This window comes from Grampus griseus (genome assembly GCF_964374135.1).
Source record: "Grampus griseus genome assembly, chromosome: 15".
Classification (NCBI taxonomy): Eukaryota; Metazoa; Chordata; class Mammalia; order Artiodactyla; family Delphinidae; genus Grampus; species Grampus griseus.
In genome coordinates, this window is record NC_139009.1 from 22,205,196 (window position 1) to 22,226,419 (window position 21,224).

Here is a 21,224-nt window from a genome sequence, read left to right on the forward strand (position 1 = left end):
AAGTGCTCTTGTGATTGCTTCTGTTTTCTCATGAAATCGTAAGCAAAATCATCCACTGAGAGTGAGGATGGAGGAGGAGGAGGTTTGCGGTAATAGGACAGTCTGTCCTAATGTCTAGGACAGTGGAAGAGTGAATGGATTAGGGAACAACTGTTCGATAATCTGTTAGCATCGACTTGCCATGTGAAGTTTGTGATCACGCATTCGGAGTAGATGAGAGTTCTAATAAAGGGGCTGTGGCTTTCTCTAATCATGCTCAGCTGCTTGTAGGTGGAGAGTTAGATTTTACCAGGCTTGTGTTTTGTTTTGTTTTTTTGGCAGCGCCGCGTGGCTTGCAGGATCTTAGTTCCCTGACCAGGGATCAAACCTGGGCCCCTAGCAGTGGAAGCTCAGAGCCCTAACCACTGGACCACCAGGGAATTCCCCAAGCTTGTGGTTTTACCAAGACTATTTTGTGGGAAAGAGGCAAGGGAGTTGAGGGTTGTAATGACAGAGATTAGGATAAATTAAGGGGGAAGTGCAGCCATCGGGGAGTAGGGATAAGGGCTGGTGAAAAGACTGTAGGATCAAATGAATTGATGGTCCGGTAGGGTAGAAGGACTGGCTGGATGCTGAGAGCTAGAGGGAGTGAGCTGGAAAGATAGGAGTTGGTGTACAGAGTAGTGTGTAGAAATTGAGATTATGGAAGAGGTGCAGTTATTTGGATGGCAAGGTCTGCTACATGACCATGGGAGTGAGTGGCTGGTGTAGCATAGAGATTACTGAAAGGGATGAGGTCAAGGAATTGATATGCTTGGGTATCGGAGGGTCATCTATATAAACACTACATACTCTCATTGGATCAGGTTGCCGTGCTCAGAGATGACTTGGGTTAGAAATCAAGCTCTTCCTCCATTGCCCAGCTCTATGTCAATTTTCTTATCGGAAAGATGTAGATGTTGATAGTTTCTACATCCTAGGGCTGTTGTGAGGACTAAATGAATTAATACACATAAAGCACCTAGAACAGTGCCTGACATATAGTAAGTGCAAAATAAGCTTTTATTTTTATTTGTATATTTATGACTAACAAATGCATAACTCTAGGTCAGACCTATCTTCACACAGACTCATGCGTGGTTTTTTTTAAATATTTATTTGTTTATTTACTTTTGGCTGTGTTGGATCTTTGTTGAGACTCTGTGTTTGCGGCACGCAGGCTTAGTTACCCTGCGGCACACTGGGTCTTAGTTCCCTGACCAGGGATCGAACCCACGTCCCCTGCATTGAAAGGTGGATTCTTAACTGCTGGACCGTCAGGGAAGTCCCTCATGCATGTTCTTTTATAACAAAAATCCTAGAAATAGTTGTCTATACTTTTCTGCCCTTTCTCACCTCCCATTTCCCCCTCTACTCTCTAAAATGAGTTTTTCCCCCTACCTCTCTGCTAAAAATGCTTTTGAAAAGTCGCCAATGGTCTTGATCTTGCCAAGACTGATTAATTCTCAGTCTTCATCTTACAGCATTTGACATGGCTTTGATTATGTCTTGCTTCTGAAATCCTTATAAAAATTTTGACTTTCCAGGGCATCTCATTCTCCTGGGCTTTCATCACTGTTATCCCTTCTTAATCTCCTTTGCCGGGTCCTCTTCCTATTCCTGATAAATTGGCACATTTTTGGGGCTAAGTTTTTTTCTCTATTTATACTTACACCCAAGATGATCTAACCATACAGTTTCAAATAGCATCTGTATGCTAATGTGATCTACTCATATATCTGACTTCCTACTGAACCACTCTATTTGGATGTCTACTGAACATCTCAAACTTAACTGTCCAAAACAGAAACAGTTGATTTCTACTCCACCCAGACCCGTTTCCTCAATTCAGCTAATGGTATCACCATTCACTTATTCTCTCAGGCCTTAGAGTCATCCTTCACTCATGTCTTTTCCTCATCCTTCACAATCAATCCATTTAGCAAGTCCTGTTGGCTCCAACTTCAGATTAAATCTGGATTTGGACCACTTCTCACCACCTCTGCCACGTCATCCGAGTCCAACCCACCATCCTCCTTCTCTCTTGTCTCTTTGCTTTCATTCTTGCCCCCCTACAGTCTCCATCCAGAATCCAGGAGGCCTTTTAAAATGTAGATCAGGGCTTCCCTAGTGGCGCAGTGGTTGAAAGTCCGCCTGCTGATGCAGGGGACACGGGTTCGTGCCCCGGTCCGGGAAGATCCCATATGCCGTGGAGCAGCTGGGCCCGTGAGCCATGGCCGCTGAGCCTGCGCGTCCAGAGCCTGTGCTCCGCAATGGGAGAGGCCACAACAGTGAGAGGCCCGTGTACGGCAAAAAAAATAAAATAAAAAAATAAAATAAAATAAAATGTAGATCAGTTTATGTCTTTCCAAATAACATAAACTGCAAATTTTACCATGGCTTTCCCTACTTGTGAAAGACTCAAGAGTCTTCCATGGCCCTGAGGGTAGTGTTTTATGGCTTTCCTGCTGGTCAGTAAGCTGTGTGTGGGCTGAACAGTACCTGCCATTTCTTGAATCAGAATGCATAGATTTGGTGAAATGTTACGGAGACCTTAAAAAAACTGTCTATTTGATGCAGTAACATGGGGTAAATCTTGACGAAAGAAGAGGGAATAGCCTCTCCCACCGTTACTTTCACACTGGTATGACTGAGTAAATTGTTGTTATGTGAACACATGATTACAGCCCGTAAGTGGATAAGGAAAAATGGAAACAGTTGTCACAATCACGGAATTATAAGTAAACATTTCTTTCAAACATTTCGTTCAATCATGTTATTTAAATTAAAAAAAAAACCCAAAACTTTTTCTTTCTTTCTTTCTTATTTAAAGGAAGGAGTCTTGTCAAGCCCCTTCACACGTCCCCAGAACAAGTTAGTACTGAGCCCACTGGGCCACCGTCCACAGGTAGGCCGTCCAACGCTCGCTTGCGTCGCGAAGAGCCACTCCCTCTGCTCCTTGCACTCCCTCCGCCCCACTTCCCCCTCCAGGCCCCGCCCCGTACCGGTGCGCCTGCGCACGGGCGAACACGTGGCTACCGCGGAGCCAGAGCAGCAATGGCGGCGGGTGGCGGAGGTGTTGCGGACCCCTTCTCCCCCGCGGGCGTCCCCTGCGCCTTCTCCCCGCAAAGCCAGGCCTATTTCGCTTTAGCGTCTACAGACGGTCACCTGAGAGTGTGGGAGACAGCCAGCAACCGGCTGCACCAGGAGTACGTGCCTTCCGCGCACCTCAGCGGTACCTGCACCTGCCTGGCCTGGGCGCCAGCGCGGCTGCAGGCCAAGGTAAAGCGAGCTGGATGGCGCGGGGCGGGTGGCCGCTCAGCCTCAGCCTCAGCGTTTCGCGGCCTGGCGGCGCGCGATCCGTCATCGCGCGTGGCCCTCCGAGGCCCGGGGCGAGGAGGCACAGAGCGCGGTGGAGGCGCGCGCTGGGCCCACACCGTCAGCCCCGTGCGTGGCCTGTCCTGAGGGCAACGAGAGAGGGCGCGGCCGGATCCGACGGGCAGCGGACCGAAGCCCTCCTGGCGGGCTCCATGTGGTCTGGGCCCAGCCGTCGCGGGGGCCGCCATGTTCGCCGAGGCCCCGGGTCCCCCAGGAGCGGCTTCCTGCTACCAGGCCTGGCTCTTCTGCTTGCGCTTTTCAGAGCTCTGGCTTTTGACAGAACCCCACCTTGGGGCTGTATTGTTCTTCTCCGACCCCTACCCAGCCTTGCGCTGGGCAGTTAGAATGAACAAGTCTATTTCCTTGCTTCCGGACACCCCCCTCCATCCCCCACTCTTGGGGTCCGGCTCACCACGTGTTCTCTTCCACGTCCAGGATGTGACTATTTGAAAGTGTTGACTTTTCCCAGACTCGTTTCCATTGTAAGCCATTTGAACCTTCTTGCTTTTAAAGTTTTAACATCTGCTCGGCTCCCCCTTTATACATCCCCTTTTCCCCAAGTCTGAAGTCTGCATTAGGATATGGAGGTAAAGTGAGGTTGTAGTTTAACTTAACGAACGTGAGTCCAGGTGGAGTTTCTCTTACACGGGGCACTGCTGAGTTAGGGAAGGCTTCTCACTCTTAGGGAGTCAATGAAAGATGTCATTCACTGTGGAGTCACTTGGCTACATCAGCACTATTTCACACGCACGTGGGAACTGCGTGTATAAGGTAGCCAACCCGAATCAGTGCAGTGTGATTTGGAAGCATCAGGTATTGAGTTGTGTGGTATTTAGCTGACACTGTGTGTAAACCTTAAAAAGTTAGTATTTAAACACATACACACAAAAAAAGAAAAAAAAAGTGTTTAGTATAGATCTTAACTCCACCTGACTATCCTAGGAAACTTTCTACTAACTTTTTAGGTTGAAAGTAGGGATACATCTAACTTGTTATACTTTGGATGAGTATGTTTAGGTGTTTTTCAGATCTTAAGCTTGATTTTCAAAGTTTCTGGATGAAGTGACTCCTGTTGATCATTAAAGAGACCTTATCAGGGCCCTTAAGTCAAGCACAAAACTAGGACTTTAAAAAAAATCAGTTGTCATTAAGGTGACAGCACTCTGCATATTTCTCCTTTTCAAATTTCTGTGTTTGTATTTTAACGGTCTTGTAAAGTGTTAATAATTCTAATGGTGAGAGGAAATGTGGAGCAGTGGTTAGATGCATGGACCCAAACTATACTTCCTCACTTTGAACCCAGGCTTGGCTTCATCGTAGGAATTGTGCCTCTAAATGGGAATAACAGTACTCACCTCATAGAGTGGTTGTGAAGGTTAACATACTTAATGATGCATAAAGCATTTAGAGTAGTTCTTGGTATGTAAGTGCTGCAAGTGTTAATTGTTGTTATTACCTCTTATTTGCATGGTTAGTCCTGCAAGGTAGATAAAGACTAACTTTTTGCTTTGTTCGTGAAGAAGAAACTGAGGCTTTGGAAAATTAAGCAACTTGCGAAAAACCAAAAATGGAACCAGGACTAGAATGCAGGTATTTAGAGCCCAACTCTATTATCTGGAACAAATCATTCATATTAGGCTGGCAGATATTTGTCACCCACTTGGTATTCTCTTGACTTACAATCATATTGTATGTGTCAGGAGTAAAACTTTTGCCTGGTCTTAAATTTCCTGTTAAAAGTCAGTTTTGGATTATTTATAGCAGTCTGATACAACAGAAAAATACCTAGATTTGGTTTCGTACCCAGGACTCAAACTTGTTTTGTCACCTTGAGCAAGTCACTTTACTTTTGGAGGCCTCCTTGAAAAAGAGTTGGACTACATTAAAAAAAAGTTCTAACAGGTTTCAGTGTCCTTTTACTTGTATGCTCTCACTTTAGTCACCTGACTCTGTGAAATGCCCTGTGATTGTTACATTTTTAAAAACTGAGAATCAGAACTAAGTTTAAATGACTTCTCCAAAGCCTTATTAACCAATGAAGTAGCTGTAGCCACTAGAGTCAAAGTACTTTGACTCCTGGGCCAGTGCTCTTACTGTAACCTTAGATCTTCAGTCACAGAATTGAGAGTTGGGAGGATGTGATTTTTAAAGATAGCGGTTGCTACAAATCACTCTTCATTTTCTGCCTTTGCTCCTAGGTCCCTGGGTTATGATCCTTGCCACTTAAGTTTTAAGATGCTCTCTTAAGCCCTTATTTTACATGTAAATCAGTTTGTAGGAGTATTCTGCATCTGGTTCAGTAACTGGCAGTTTGCCACCCAAGGACAAAGTTTGGTGACATTACTCTTATCAGTGGAGAAAAATGAGTTGGTGCTGGGTTTCTTGGGTAACAGGAGCTAAAGCAGTGGTTCATAAATTTTTATAAAAATTAGATTGCTTCTTGGTCACAAAATGATTATAATTCTTTGCATTTATGTCACAGTAGGTTTTAGAAGATTTTTGTATATATCATATAGCTGAGCATTTTATTTGGGTGATGGAGCCTGGGGGGAAGAGGACCTCAGATGATGATGAGAAAAGTGCAAGGAGATGGATTGATGGACTATGCATGGGTGCTGTTTTTAGAGTTCCTCAGGTTTATGTGTGTAAACTGAGGCTGAGATGGTAAATGATATGCCAGAGGCACACAGTAAGTGGCTGAGCTACCCAGGAACTGACCCTGCTATTTCATTGCTCCTTTAATTCCAAACTTTTCAATTTTTCCTTCTCTAACTGCTGTAGAGCCCTGAAGAAACAGACTGGCTACCACAATAAATGCATTTATGTTACTTTGCTGTCACTGTAGTTAAAATGACCCCATATGGCTTAGTGCTTATTAAAGGAGGCACATGGCCTTTCAGGCATTGGACAGGGCAAGCACAGCAGCATTAAGGATGTTTCTAGGAAAAATCTGAGCATCCCCAGTCCTAACCCTTAGGGACGCAGCACAGTCCAGTTGTGTTCCTGTATAATGCTCTGTCGTACGGTCTCTCCAGTGTTTAAACTTCAAAAGGCTGTGGTTTGCCTAATAAATCTTATTGGCAGAAATAGAAGTTCCTGTGTATTAGAATTTGTTTTTGATGTACATACTGTAGGTAATTACATGTAAAATGCACACATTTTGTTCATTGTTACCTATGAAACTTAGACATTTGCCAGAGTAAGTGACAGTTAAGATAGGCCAAGAAATGGCATAGGAGACTAATTGCAGAGTGAAACTTGAAACTTTGCCGTAATTTTCAGTGACTAGAGGTCAGTATTTTTCACAAATAGGTTTTGAACCATTAGTGGATTGTGAAATAGATTTGGTGGGTTGTGACAGCATTACAATGATGAAGTAGACAATATTAGAGTGTATTTTGCATGGTAAAGGATAAGTTTTTTGGTGAAACTTGTTTCAGCTATATACACGTTTTTATGAGTGTGTGTATTGGTTTTCCATGTAAACTCTTTTCTTACTCTGGGATCTTAGTCTAAAGAGTCAGGGCTTAACTGGATGTGCTTTTCCCCTCTGTCTTCACTTCATTTGTACTATGCCTTGCGTTTATAAATCATGCACATTTACACTCACTCAGCCTTCTGATTGCCTTCTGGATCAAATACTGCTTTCTTGAGACTGCTGTTGGCATTTATTGCTTAGCTCGGTCAGCCCCTCACATTGGAAAAGACTATTTAGTCTAAGTAATAGACCAAATCCTTTTGGTCTTCGTTCCTGGTACTTTCTGGAACTCAGATTTTCTTTTTTTGTTTGTTTTTGTTCTTTTTTTCGGTCACGCCACGAGGCTTGTGGGGTCTTTGTTCCCTGACCAGGGATCAAACCTGGGCCCCTGCAGTGAAAGCGCCAGAGTCCTAACCACTTGACCTCCAGGGAGTTCCCTGGAACTCAGATTTTCTGATTACAGATATATGAACTAAATTTTTAGCCTACCCTATCCATTCACTTTATATATTCACACATGTAATTAATGTGCACATGACATGAAACAAAGCAGTATGACTAAGACATTAAAGAAGAAATACAGACAATTCAGATATACTGTGTCTGAAAGAAGAGGTTTTTGTGGAGAGATCATATTTGAGGTGGACCTTGAAGCAAGGATCGATTTTTAACCAAATTGATAATTGAGACGGATAGAAAAAGGCCCCTCCCAAAAGAGGAAAAAGCAAATGGGAAAGTGTATTCGTGATTAGGGAGTGCAGTGTAAGGATGGAATTGGAAATAAGACTGGAAAAGGTGGTTTGGAGGCAAATTGTGGATGCTTTTGAATGCCAAACAGTTTTGTTTTTGTTTTTTTGGGGGTACGCGGGCCTCCCACTGCTGTGGCCTCTCCCGTGGTGGAGCACAGGCTCCAGACACGCAGGCTCAGTGGCCATGGCTCATGGGCCCAGCCGCTCCGCAGAATGTGGGATCCTCCCGGACCGGGGCACGAACCCGCATCCCCTGCATCGGCAGGTGGACTCTCAACCACTGCACTACCAGGGAAGCCCTACCAAACAGTTTTTTTGATTTACTCTTCTCTGGGGAGTCATTGAAATTTTTGATCACAGAAATAACAGGTTCTGATAGAAAATGCCAACAAAAGTCTGTCATAATCTATAATCATCAGTACCACTAAACTCTTGGTTTCAGAAATATTTAGTAATGGGGTAATAGTTAAAATATTAGATTTCACTAAAATGCACATTGGTTATATAAACTTATCTGGTTGATGTCTTACTTTTTTGGACATGCACATCCTGCTGAATGGGAAGTTATTTTTAAAAAGATCATCCAACTCGGAGAAAACATACATGAGTCATTAGTTCTTTGAGGTTAATTAATTGGATTATTATTTAGGTTTAGACCAGTGATCCTCAAAATTGGGCATAGATTCTGTGATACTCCTACCACTAGCCTCTGCTTGCTTCTCCTAAAAATAGAGATTTTGCTGATAGGGAAATCAGGGCTTTGAATATGTTAACGTTTAATTTCTAAAATTTCTTTGTGCTTTTTAATGCAAATTCACATCTGCAGAAAAACATATACATATTTGGACCAGCCTATGTTTCATACGTTAGAAACCTCATTGTAGATAATTTTAATTTGATTTGGGGAAAACCAAGAATAGAAGAAATACTTTCTAGAATCTTTCAGAGGAGAGTTTTCTGATGAGGTAGTATTAGGTTGGTATAATTTCCTCTATTGTCCTTGCCTGAGATAGGTGTTTATGTCCATAACCTTATGCAGAAACCACATTTGCCCTCTGGAATCATTCAGAGGCGGCTTTAGAAATTCATGTAACTGAAGGTGGGGCCTAGGACATTTCCTGACTAAGAATGTTACTGAGGGGACGGGACCATCAGACGTTTTTATACTTTGGCTATTAATTGTGACTTCTCTTTTGAGTTTATTAATGTGGATACATTTCTTAGGACTTGCAAAATGTTCATTATTTTTTCTGTATTTAAAGTTATCTTATTTTTTGTTAAATCTTTTAACTTTTTGTTGACTTAGAGCGTCCAATGAATCAAATTCTTCAAATGTAACATCTCTAGAGGATAACTAAGAGAAAAAAAATGGAAAATGCCTTATAAATTTGCTCCTTGATTTTCTTTATGCACTGGTAACATCGTAGTTTTCATTGGTGGTTTTCTGGGTTGGGCAGATTTTATGTATCCTGGGCCGCTTTTTTGTGCTGTGGAGCAAAGATCTTCCACTGTGGAGAAAATGTTCTCTTTTCTGTAATATTGGTCTCTTTTACACTAAAAGAATGGATTTCTCAGAACTTTATGCTAAAACATAGGCTAGCAAGCTTTAATTTTAAAAAATTATGAACATATGGAAGAAAAGTTTCAAAATTATAAATTATTACTCAGCATTATAAACTCTAAAGTAGTACTCTAAAGTTGTGGCCAGTTGGCTGTCTTTCCGATGGATAGATGAGCTGCTCGTTTCATTTTTTGAATTAAATCAAAGAAGTCTTGGGCTGTTTGACACTAGATTGAAACTTGTGCCTCTTAAGTCATTAGAATCACGAAGACAACATGGAACTTTCATACTGACCCTTAAAGAGTCACTGGAACAACTTCTTTAGTGTGTGCTTTGCACTGCTGTACGAGTTACAACCATTTTTTGACTCTTAAGTGAGGTAATTGTATGTTTATAAATATAAAAACATTTGAGTCCCTTTTCCTGAAAATGAAGCCAGAATGCAAGGAAAGCTTTTGGGGGAGGGGGGAAGGGGAAAGCATTGGCTGCTTGTGTATGGATCTGTAATCTCTTTGCTTCGGAGTGGAGGCTTCACTTGGACCTGTTGGGAACGGTTGGTTTCCGAGAAGTGGAAGCAGCATTGAGGCTGTTCGGACTTGTTAAGAGTAGAATACTTGTTAAGAGTAGAATACTACTACTCCTTTCAGAGAGGTAGGAGATGGGGACAGAGTATTACGAGTTCTTTCCATTGGAGTAATTATTTTCTAAGTAGTGAGAAAGAAATCATCTGAGAGCAAATCACATCTCCACTTTAAAAAAAAATTTTCTTAGAAGCAGTCACATTCATTTGTGGGCTAGTGGGCATTTGCATTTATGCATTAATGATGTTTCAGTGTTTGAAATAATAAAGTAAAAAATTGTTTTTTCTTTTTTTTCCAGGAAGGTCCACAGAGGAAAAAAAGGAAATCAGAAGCTATAGGGACAAGTAACCAGGTTGACTTGTTGGCTCTTGGTACAGCAGTTGGTAGTATTTTATTATACAGTACAGTAAAAGGAGAATTACACAGTAAATTGATAGTAAGTATGTGTGTGTGTGTGTGTGTGTCTGTGTGTGTGTATTATATAAAAGAGCGATGACAGGAAACTGATTATTAGAGACTTATTAAAAACAAAGCAGCTCAGGATATGCTATAGGATCTGCAGTATGGGGGCATTTTTCTGCCCTTTCCATATTTAAAATTTTGAACAGTAATATTTGTTGAAGCTGTGATAGGTAACTTAGTCATTATTATAGGTCAGGATATGAAGAGTGTGAAGAACTATTGACTAGGCTTAAAATAAGAAAGGGTAGAAAGAATTCTGAGTATCACAGACAGCAGCTGCAGAAGGAGCGCACCACCTCCAGGGCTAGGGAACGAGGGAGGTGGTGGAATTATTGCTGAAACTCAGACCTTTGAGAAGCAGGTATTGCTCTCTGTGCTGATGTCTCTTGAGGGAGAGTGGCCCCATAGACTTAAGGTCCAGACCTCTGAGGAGGGGGTTTTAGCTGACTGCTGGTGTCTCTGGTTCTCCAGGTGTTGAAAAAACTGCATATTGGGTTCAGCTGCTGCCAAAAGGATTGCCCCTGCTGGGGTGAAGAAATGTTGGGGTGATGCAAACTGGGAGACAGGAAGGAACACCTCCGTTGTTCCTCCTCCAGCCTTGTCTCCCTCCTGCACCCTTATTGGGGGAGCCTACTAACGATCCAGCTGGCAAAGCAGAAATGGGGTTTGCAGAGTCCCAGCCCCAGCGTCCAGAGCAGAGAAGTGAGGGCTTGGTGCTGCAAGACAGTAACTTAACTGGCATAATGTATTTCAGACAGTGTCTACTACAGTATGTTTTTGGTGTTCACTTAACTCCTGTCTGTATATAGGAATGCTTTCTGTATATATGAATAAAAGAATGTTTTCTCTTTTAAGTAACATCTATCCATAGACAATTTGGAACTACCTGAAGTTGAAAAGGGAAAACAATTATACCTAAGTTTATCACCGAGAGAACCTCTTTTGATAGATTGCATATTTCTTTGCTTTATGCATATGTTTAAAAAATACAGTTGGGTTCTGTCTATTTTGTATTCTGATATTTTCCTTTAAATTACAACGAGTAATTTTCATATTTGTCGAGAACTAGTTATAAACGTTTTCAGTGACTGCATAAAATCCTGTAAATGGGGTAGTCTGTTGGTGGTTTAACTCTTACTGACTATTTAGGTAGTTTCTGATTTTTTTGTTATAAAACTCTTTTCTTCTTACACGGGTTCCCAGAATTACTAACCTGTAATTAATGAGTCAAAGGTGTGAGTGTTAAGCCTTTTTATACATAGTATAACAATTTTCTGAAAGCTTTTCTAATTTGTACTTGTATCAGCAGTGGAAGGACGGTACGTGTATTTCAGTGGTGTTTTTGCCATTGTTGATTATTCCATTGAAGCAGCAGTAAGGCTAACAAAAAAAACCCAGCTAATTTGATAGGTGAAAATTTTTATCTGATTTTATATCTGCATTTAAAAATATATCACTTGTTGGGACTTACCTGGTGGTGCAGTGGTTAAGAATCCGCCTGCCAATGCAGGGGACACGGCTTCGAGCCCTGGTCCGGGAAGATCCCACATGCCACGGAGCAACTAAGCCTGTGCACCACAACTACTGAGCCTGCCCTCTGGAGCCCGTGAGCCACAACTACTGAGCCCGCATGCCACAACTACTGAAGCCCACGTGCCTAGAGCCCATGCTCTGCAATAAGAGAAGCCACCGCAATGAGAAGCCCGCACACAGCAACGAAGAGTAGCCCCCGCTTGCCGGAACTAGAGAAAGCCCGCGCGCAGCAATGAAGACCTAATGCAGCCAAAAATTAATAAATAAATTTATTTAAAAAATAAAAATATAACACTTGTTTTTATATTAAAGATTATAAAAATAATATACAACTGAAAAAAATTTAAAGCATTCAGAGGTATATGTAAAGGAAATCTCCCTTTGTTCCTCCTTCCTCCAAGTTGAGTGTGGTCCTCGTGGGCTTTTACCCCACTATAGTTTGGGTCCCATCCTTTGATTTGGTCAGTTTTCTGTGGTCAGTACGTACCTAGTATCTGGTGCACTGTGATAGCTGCTTTACTCAGTTACTGTGGCTGCAGACATGATGCTGATGGAGCCTAGAACTCCTTTTTAGATCAATTTGATACCTCCCAGGATTATATATAAATCTTTAGCAGGGAATGAGTTTATTAGAAAGGAACCAAGAGGGTCAGGGCAAGGAGTGTTGGGATGACGTGGTGAGGTAGAAAGGGCCCAGGCTTTGGAACTAGTCTATCCTGAGGTTGAATCCTGCTACTTATATGATCAAGGATAAGTAATATAACTTCTCATCTCTTCAGTATTATATAACCTACGTTGCATGACTTTGAGATTTAGACATAACTATATATTGAAAGTGCCTAGTGTAGTGCCTGGCATGTAATTGGTATTGAGTAAATGTTTGTTGAATGAGTAACTAATGAATGAGTGGACACTTGCTAGATTGCTTTCCAAAAAGGTACGCTAGCCCCTAGCAACGTATGATAGTGCCCTGTAATCTTACCAGGGTGGATATTATAATGCTAAACAAATTGGTAGATGAACAGACTAAAAATGTCACTTTGTTTTGCTTTGTATCTCTTGAATTACTATTAAAAATTTTCTTACTGAATTCTTTCTATGGAATTTATCTGTTCATATCCTTTGTTCAGTTCTTTGTGTGTGTGGCTATAATGTAGGACTTAGTTCTTTGAGTAGATAGCTCGTAGGAAGGAAGGGAAGTAACTGAACTTAGCATTTAAAAATATTTTTCTTTTGGACTTCCCTGGTGGCGCAGTGGTTAAGAATCCGCCTGCCAATGCAGGGGACACGGGTTCAAGCGCTAGTCCGGGAAGATCCCACATGCCACGGAGCAGCTAAGCCCGTGTGCCACAACTACAGAACCTGTGTTCTAGAGCCTGCGAGCCACAACTACTGAGCCGTGCACCACAACTACTGAAAGCCTACGCTCCTAGATCCCATGCTCCGCAACAAGAGAAGCTGCTGCAATGAAAAGCCCGCGCGCCGCAACGGAGAGTAGACCCTGCTCACCACAACTAGAGAAAGCCCACGCACAGCAACAAAGACCCAACGCAGCCAAAAAATAAATATTTTTGAAAAATATTTTTCTTTTGAGATGGGAGCAATCTGTATGATGGAAGTAGTGATTTTGAGTTTTAACTTTTATGCTTAGATGTGTACACAGTGGTGACTCATTGTATGTATATTTAATGTGAATTCAGATGGAAAGAATGAAAATAATTGCTCACAGCGTAGGTGACTTAGCACCTTAATTCTGCTGAATGAGCTTGTCCTGGAATGTGTGTGAGACAGGAGACTTGAATTTGCTCTTTCCCAGTTGATTTCGCCATTCCTGTGTGCCTCTGAGTGAGCCAGCATCTTGCTGTGCTGAGTGTGTTTAAAGTTTCATATGGTATGAGCTGCAACACAAGGAAACATTTAGTGTTTCCCTGAAGGAACATTGATTTTTAAAGTTGAGAGATAGTTTTGGTATAAAGGGATTTTCAAGGATAGTTTTAACTAGACATGCTTTTAAACCCTTTAAGATTTGACTTTATTAGTTCACTCAAGTGTCCCAAACTTTTTGCCACTGTACATGAAGCATTTTATCATGCTTAGTGCTGGCATTCCTGTCAAAAGCAGGTGGCATTTAGGACTAGTGTCGTTTGACTTATGATGTATAAGTATGTTTTTCTAGCAGAGGAGAAGGGAAAGTTAACATTTGATAAAGTTATAGAAGATTTATCTCATTTTTGATATTGGAAATGGATAGATGCATTTTAGTTAGGTTAATGGGTAGGCTTTTTTAGTTAGGTTAAGGCCTAACATTTTAGTTAAGTGTTTAGTAATGATTCTAGGGTGCATATTGTCATAACAGATGAGCTTTATTTTTTTCTTTTAATTTTTTAAAAAATCTGCAGAGTGGTGGACATGACAACAAAGTCAATTGCATACAGTGGCATCAAGACAATGGCTGTTTGTATAGTTGTTCAGATGACAAACATATTGTGGAATGGAACACACAGACGTGCAAAGTAAAGTGGTGAGTAACATTGATGGTTCTGGGGTAACTTGGTTACTGTTTGGGAATGCTTTAGAGTTTGACGAATCAAGACTATATTCTTGATGTAAGTAAAGTTTGATATTGGACACAGTGGGGAATGTAGACACTAGTAAGGTTACGGACTGTTCTCAAGGAACATTTAATCAAATTGGACATGGAAGATTTTAACAGAAAAGTTAAATAATGGTACAAGAGTAAAATAACTGCACAAGAGATGCCATAAGGTAGCAAGTAATTACTGGTCAAATGATTAGGATAGTGTTGGGAAGGCCTGGTGGAAGAGAAGGGTTTTCAACTGGGTCTTCTAGGAGAGGTAAGATTTGGAAAGAAGAGGGTGGGAGGATCCTTTTGAGGGTGGAGATGTGGCAGGAACAAAGGCTAGGCGAAAGGGAAGTTAAAGATTTACTTGGAACCCAGTAGAGGCATTTAGAGGAGGCCCATATTAGGGAATAATGGTTGGTGGAGGATATGAGCCAAAGTAGCTTATAAGAGAGTCTGGCCTTAAGTGTCATAGATAAAAATCTCAGACAGCTCTTCTAGTTCAAGCACCTAATACTGTGATTGACTGCATAGTAGATGCTCAATGAATGTAGACAGTTGAATGCGGTTGAACTTATGTGGATGAGGACCCTAAGGAGGATAATGTTGCCCATGGTCTTACAGCTAATAAGTGGCAGGGGAGTTCTAATCTTGCTGTCTTGAATTCTGGCACAGTGTTTTTCTACTGTAGTCAAACTTCTTTGGTGGAGTTTTAGATTCTGTTTGGTAAGCATGAGACACTGAAGGTCAATGTCTTGGGAACAGAGTAACCAAAATAATGCTCTAGGAAGAAAATTTGCTAGCACTGTGTAAAATATATGGGAAGGAGCTAGTGCACAGGCAGAGAAGCTAGATCCCGGGTGGTGGTTGTAATAGTCCGGGTGTAGGATGGTAAGAGTGGGAAGAAAGAATGGAAAAGGTACCAACCAAGAAGAATCTTGGGTAGGATTGGGGGAGGGGTGCTATTGAGTGAAGAAAGGAGTTAAATAAAATGTAACTAAGTTTACAGCTTTCTGAACTTACTAGGTGTCTAGTGGTGCAGTTAATAGAAACTCAGAAGAGGGAAGTGGTTTTAGAGTTTCTAAGCAAATTGAAGTAACACATGAAAGGCAAGACCCAGCAGAAGGGGTGGTGATAGAGGCTTAGAATTTTAAGGAGGGTTTGGGGCTGGAGGGGCAGAGAATAATCATTTGCCTAGAGGTTCAGTAAGTTCATTCCATTTACCTGCGGTGGTAGTTTCCATACTCATAGTTGTAAAGAGACGCCTGTGGAGATTCTCATCCACTAGGTCAGGGGTGGGGCCCATGCAGCTGTATTTTTTTTTTTTTTTTTTTTTTTTGCAGTATGCGGGCCTCTCACTGTTGTGGCCTCTCCTGTTGCGGAGCACAGGCTCTGGACGCGCAGGCTCAGCGGTCATGGCTCACGGGCCCAGCCGCTCCGCGGCATGTGGGATCCTCCCGGACTGGGGCACAAACCCCTGTCCCCTGCATCGGCAGGCGGACTGTCAACCACTGTGCCACCAGGGAAGCCCGCAGCTGTACTTTTTAAATGCTGTCTGGATGAGAGTTCACCAAGTCACATTCTTCACATAGGGACTAATAATGTTCAAGGCACCGTTCAACATATTATACACAGTATTGTATTTGTAACACTGCGAGGTGGTCTCCCTCCCTGTTTTACAGTTAAGAAATAGGTTGAATCACGGCCTGAGCTTTCATCCAGACTGTCCTGTCTCATACAATATTTTGTTTCCAGTTTCATTCTTGGCATTCTTATGCTATAGGTAACTGAGTTTATTTTCCATTTTAGGTATTATCTGTTGATTTCCTACTATAGAGGATGAGGATTTAGTTCTTAGCCTCTACCTTTTTCTGTCCCCATTTTCCCGATATTGTAATGTCACACTTTGATTAAGCAGTATTCATTGTTCACATTATGCCTAATTAACTATTGTTACAGATGAGACTTGGACTGTACTGTTTATATTCTGGCACAGAATTTTGCTTTTCTTGGGGTTTATAATTGCTTTATTGTTCATTTGCTTAGTTTTGTATATACCTGTCATTAGTTCAGTCTCATTCCTGCAATAGTGTAAATCTCAATTTATTTTCAGACACATCAGTTAATCAATCAGTTATTTAATCTTTGGAGGCTTCCCTCCAGTTTCATTTATTTCTTGGCGGACTTCTCTGCCTTCTTCCAGTGATTATCCTGAGATTTCCTTTCATCATCTTGAAAATTCTCTTGCCAGATGGAGCCTCTGTTTCCTGGATCCCATTTTTCTCTTTGTTGGTTTATTCCTTCTTTTTGGTGACACACACAAATTGGTAGCTTCCTGGAAGACAAGCAAAATCTCAATTGATAATTTGAAGATACAGACTTTTGGGTTGGAAATAATTCCCCTCAGCATTTTTTTAAAAATTATTTATTTATTTATTTATTTATTTATTTTTGGCTGCGTTGGGTCGTCATTGCTGCGCGCGGGCTTTCTCTCGTTGGCGGCGAGCAGGTGGTTACTCTTCGTTGCGGTGCGCAGGCTTCTCATTGCAGTGCCTTCTCTTGTTGCGGAGCACGGGCTCTAGGCGCTTGGGCTTCAGTAGTTGTGGCTCGCGGGCTCTAGAGCGCAGGCTCAGTAGTTGTGGTGCATGGGCTTAGTTGTCCTCTGCATGTGTGATCTTCCCAGACCAGAGCTTGAACCCGTGTCCCCTGCATCGGCAGGTGGATTCTTAACCACTGCGCCACCAGGGAAGCCCTCCCCTCAGGATTCTGAAGCATTGGTTCGTTGGTTTTTTGGCTTTCATTGTTCATTATTTTTATATTTTAAAATATCCTGTGCTTTTTTTCTTCAGTCAGTGAATTATGTTGGCACTTGAGGGACCTTTTAGCCTGGGAATTCATGCTCTGCGTTCTTCTCATACTGTGTATTTGATAATTTCATTCCTTCTCTTTTCTTTGATCTTTCTCTTATACTACATACTGTTATTTAGGTGTTATATCTCCTGGACTAATCCTTTTGGTCTCTTAACCTTATTTTCATTTTCTCTTTTGTCTTTTTCTTCTGTTACCTGGGAAATTGCTTCAATTTCACCTTCTAAATCTTGTATCGAAATTTTAAGTTTCTCTAAATTTTTAACCTCTGGGAGCTGTTTTTCGTTCTTTGAGTATTTCTTTTTTGTTGTGTCATGTTTCTGTCATGTGTATAATATTTTCTAACTCTCTGAAGATATTATAGGATTTAAACTTTATTTTTCGTCATCTCCCTCTTGAGAATGTGTTTTAATTTTTGTTTGATTTTGGTTTCTTTCATGTTAAAGGCATTCTTCAAGTGACTGGAGATCCTCAGCTGCCTGTTGGTTTTCGAAAATGAAACATTGAAAAGCTGATTGGAAAGCCATTGTGGGTGTGTGGCTCAGTTGCTGGGCTTCATTTGTAGAGTGATTGGGAGGCCTTCAGTATCAGGATGTGTAGGTCATTCCTCTGGAACCTGTCGCATTTCCCAGAGAGGAATCTTCTGATCTAGTGCTTTTCAAGCTTTAATGTGCACATATGTTATGTATGTTTACAGATCTGATTTAGTAGGTCTAGGTTGGGGCTTGGGAATTCTAACAAGTTCCCAGTTTCTGCTGATGGAGGAGGGTTGCACAGGTAACAGGGGACAGGGGTGTGGTGGTGTTGGCTCTGTGCTGGCCTTTTCAGTGCTCAGTGGCGAAATAGATTCAGGAAGCTTGTCAGGATGTTGATCATGTCTTTTTTTTTAGAGTGTGTCAATTCAGTGAGTAGATGTTGAATAAGGAATACAGGTGAGTGTTGAAGCTCTGGGAATTGGTGAGAAATTGTCAAGAATGTTAGGAACCAATGAGGGTAAAGGAAAAGTTTTCATACATTATTGTTGCATTTCCTTGATTATTGGTGAGGTTGGGTGTTTTCATGTTTATTGACAGTTGTGTTTCTTCTATGAATTGCTTGTTTATATATCCTTTGTCTATTTTTATTTTGTTTTTTTTTAAACTCAAGGAGTTCTTTCTTGAATACAAAGAGCTATTTATGTATTCTGAGTATTCTTTGCCTATATATTTTTTTCTCTTTTTTAATAGGTCTTTATTGGAGTATAATTACTTCACAATACTGTGTTAGTTTCTGTTGCACAACAAAGCGAATCAGCCATATACATCCACATGTCCCCATATCCCCTCCCTCTTGAGCCTCCCTCCCATCCTCCCTATCCCACCCCTCTAGGTCATCACAAAGCACCAAGCCGATCTCCCTGTGCTATGCTGCTGCTTCCCACCAGCCAACTATTTTACATTCGGTAGTGTATGTATGTTGATGCTACTCTCACTTCGCCCCAGCTTCACCCTCCTACCCCATGTCCTGAAGTCCATTTTCTATGTCTTATCTCTTTATTCCTTCCCTGCAACTAGGTTCATCAGTACAACTTTTTTTTAGATTCCATATATATGTGTTAGCATACGGTATTTGTTTTTCTCTTTCTGACTTACTTCACTCTGTATGAGAGACTCTAGGTCCATCCATCTCACTACAAATAACTCAATTTCGTTTCTTTTTATGGCTGAGCCTTTACCCATTCATCTGTCGATGGACATTTAGGTTGGTTCTATGTCCTAGCTATGGTAAATAGTGCTGCAGTGAACATTGTGGTACATGTCTCTTTTTGAATTATGGTTTTCTCAGGGTATATGCCCAGTAGTGTGATTGCTGGATCATATGGTAGTTCTATTTTTAGTTTTTTAAGAAACCTCCATAGTGTTTTCCATAGTGGTTGTATCAGTTTACATCCCCACCAACAGTGCAGGAGGGTTCCCTTTTCACCACACCCTTTCCAGCATTTATTGTTTCTAGATTTTTTGATAATGGCCATTCTGGCCAGCATGAGGTGTTACCTCATTGTAGTTTTGATTTGCATTTCTCTGATAATTAGTGATGTTGAGAATCTTTTCATGTGCCTCTTGGTCATCTGTATGTCTTCCTTGGTGAAATGTCTATTTAGGTCTTCTGCCCATTTTTTAACTGGATTGTTTGTGTTTTCGATATTGAGCTCCATGAGCTGTTTGTATATTTTGGATATTAATCCCTTGTCCATTGTTTCATTTGCAAATATTTTCTCCATTCTGAGGGTTGTCTTTTTGTCTTGTTCATGGTTTCTGTTGCTGTGCAAAAGCTTTTAGGTTTAATTAAGTCCCATTTGTTTATTTTTGTTTTTATTTCCATTACTGTAGGAGGTTGGTCAAAAAGGAACTTGCTGTGGTTCACGTCAGAGTGTTTTTCCTATGTTTTCCTCTAAGAATTTTATAGTGTCTGGTCTTACATTTAAGTCTTTAATCCATTTGGAGTTTATTTTTGTGTATTGTGTTAGGTAGTGTTCTGATTTCATTCTTTTACATGTAGCTGTCTAGTTTTCCCAGCACCACTTATTGAAGAGGCTGTCTTTTCTCCATTGTGTGTTCTTACCTCCTTCGTTGTAAATTAGGTGCCCATATGTGCATGGTTTTATCTCTAGGTATTCTGTCTTGTACCATTGATCTATATTTCTGTTTTTGTGCCAGTACCATACTGTTTTGATTACTGTAGCTTTGTGGTGTAGTTTGAAGTTGGGGAGGCTCATTCCTCCAACTCCATTTTTCTTTCTTAAGATTGCTTTGGCTATTCAGGGTCTTTTGTGTTTCCATACAAATTGTAAAATTTTTTGTTCTAATTCTGTGAAGAATGCCATTGGTAGTTTGATAGGGATTGCACTGAATATGTAGATTGCTTTGGGTAGTATAGTCATTTTCACAATATTGATTCTTCCAGTCCAAGGACACAGTATATTTCTCCATCTGTTTATGTCATCTTTGATTTCTTTCGTCAGTGTTTTATAGTTTTCGGAGTACAAGTTTTTCGCCTCCTCAGGCAGGTTTATTCCTAGGTATTTTATTCTTTTCGTTGCAGTGGTAAATGGGAGTGTTTCCTTACTTTCTCTTTCTGCTATTTTGTTGTTGGTTTATAGGAATGCAAGAGATTTCTGCATTTATTTTGTATCCTGCAACCTTACCAAATTCATTGATTAGTTCTAGTAGTTTTCTGGTGCCATCTTTAGGATTTTCTATGTATAGTATCATGTCATCGGCAAACAGTGACAGTTTTACTTCTTGTCCAATTTATATTCCTTTTATTTCTTTTTCTTCTCTGATTTCTGTGGCTAGGACTTCCAAAACTATGTTGAATAATAGTGGTGAGAGTGGACATCCTTGTCTTGTTCCTGATCTTAGTGGTCACTTTCAGTTTTTCACCATTGACTGATGCTTTCTGTGAGTTTGTCTTATGTGGCCTTTATTATATTGAGATAGGTTCCTCTATGCCCATTTTCTGGAGAGTTTATCATAAATCAGTGTTGAATTTTGTCAAAAGCTTTTTCTGCATCTATTGAGATGATCATATGGTTTTTATTCCTTAATTTGTTAATGTGGTGTATCACATTGATTGATTTGCGTGTATTGACGAATCCTGTCATCCCTGGGATAAATCCCACTTGATCATGGTGTATGATCCTTTTTTAATGTGCTGTTGGATTCTCTTTGCTAGTATTTTGTTCAGGATTTTTGCATCTATGTTCATCAGTGATATTGGTCTATAGTTTTCTTTTTTTGTAGTATCTTTGTCTGGTTTTGGTATCAGGGTGATGGTGGCCTCATAGAATGAGTTTGGGAGTGTTCCTTCCTCTGCAATTTTTTGGAAGAGTTTGAGAAGGATGTGTGTTAGCTCTTCTGTAAATGTTTGATAGAATTCACCTGTGAAGCCATCTGGTCCTGGACTTTTGTTTGTTGGAAGATTTTTAATTATGCTTTCAATTTCATTACTTGTGATAAGTCTGTGTAGATTTTCT

At 41.0% G+C, this 21,224-nt stretch overlaps 1 protein-coding gene across 1 annotated transcript in view; it reads left to right on the forward strand.

Annotated features, from left to right (window-relative positions):
* The first annotated feature begins 3,059 nt into the window (after positions 1-3,059).
* Positions 3,060-21,224, forward strand: part of WDR43 (WD repeat domain 43) — a 46,075-nt gene continuing 27,910 nt past the window's right edge. The window contains exons 1-3 of the mRNA XM_082672863.1: positions 3,060-3,300; positions 10,064-10,201; positions 14,160-14,281. Coding sequence (XP_082528989.1) covers positions 3,076-3,300; positions 10,064-10,201; positions 14,160-14,281 — 485 coding nt within the window. The 5' untranslated portion in view covers positions 3,060-3,075. The remainder of the gene's footprint in view (positions 3,301-10,063; positions 10,202-14,159; positions 14,282-21,224) is intronic.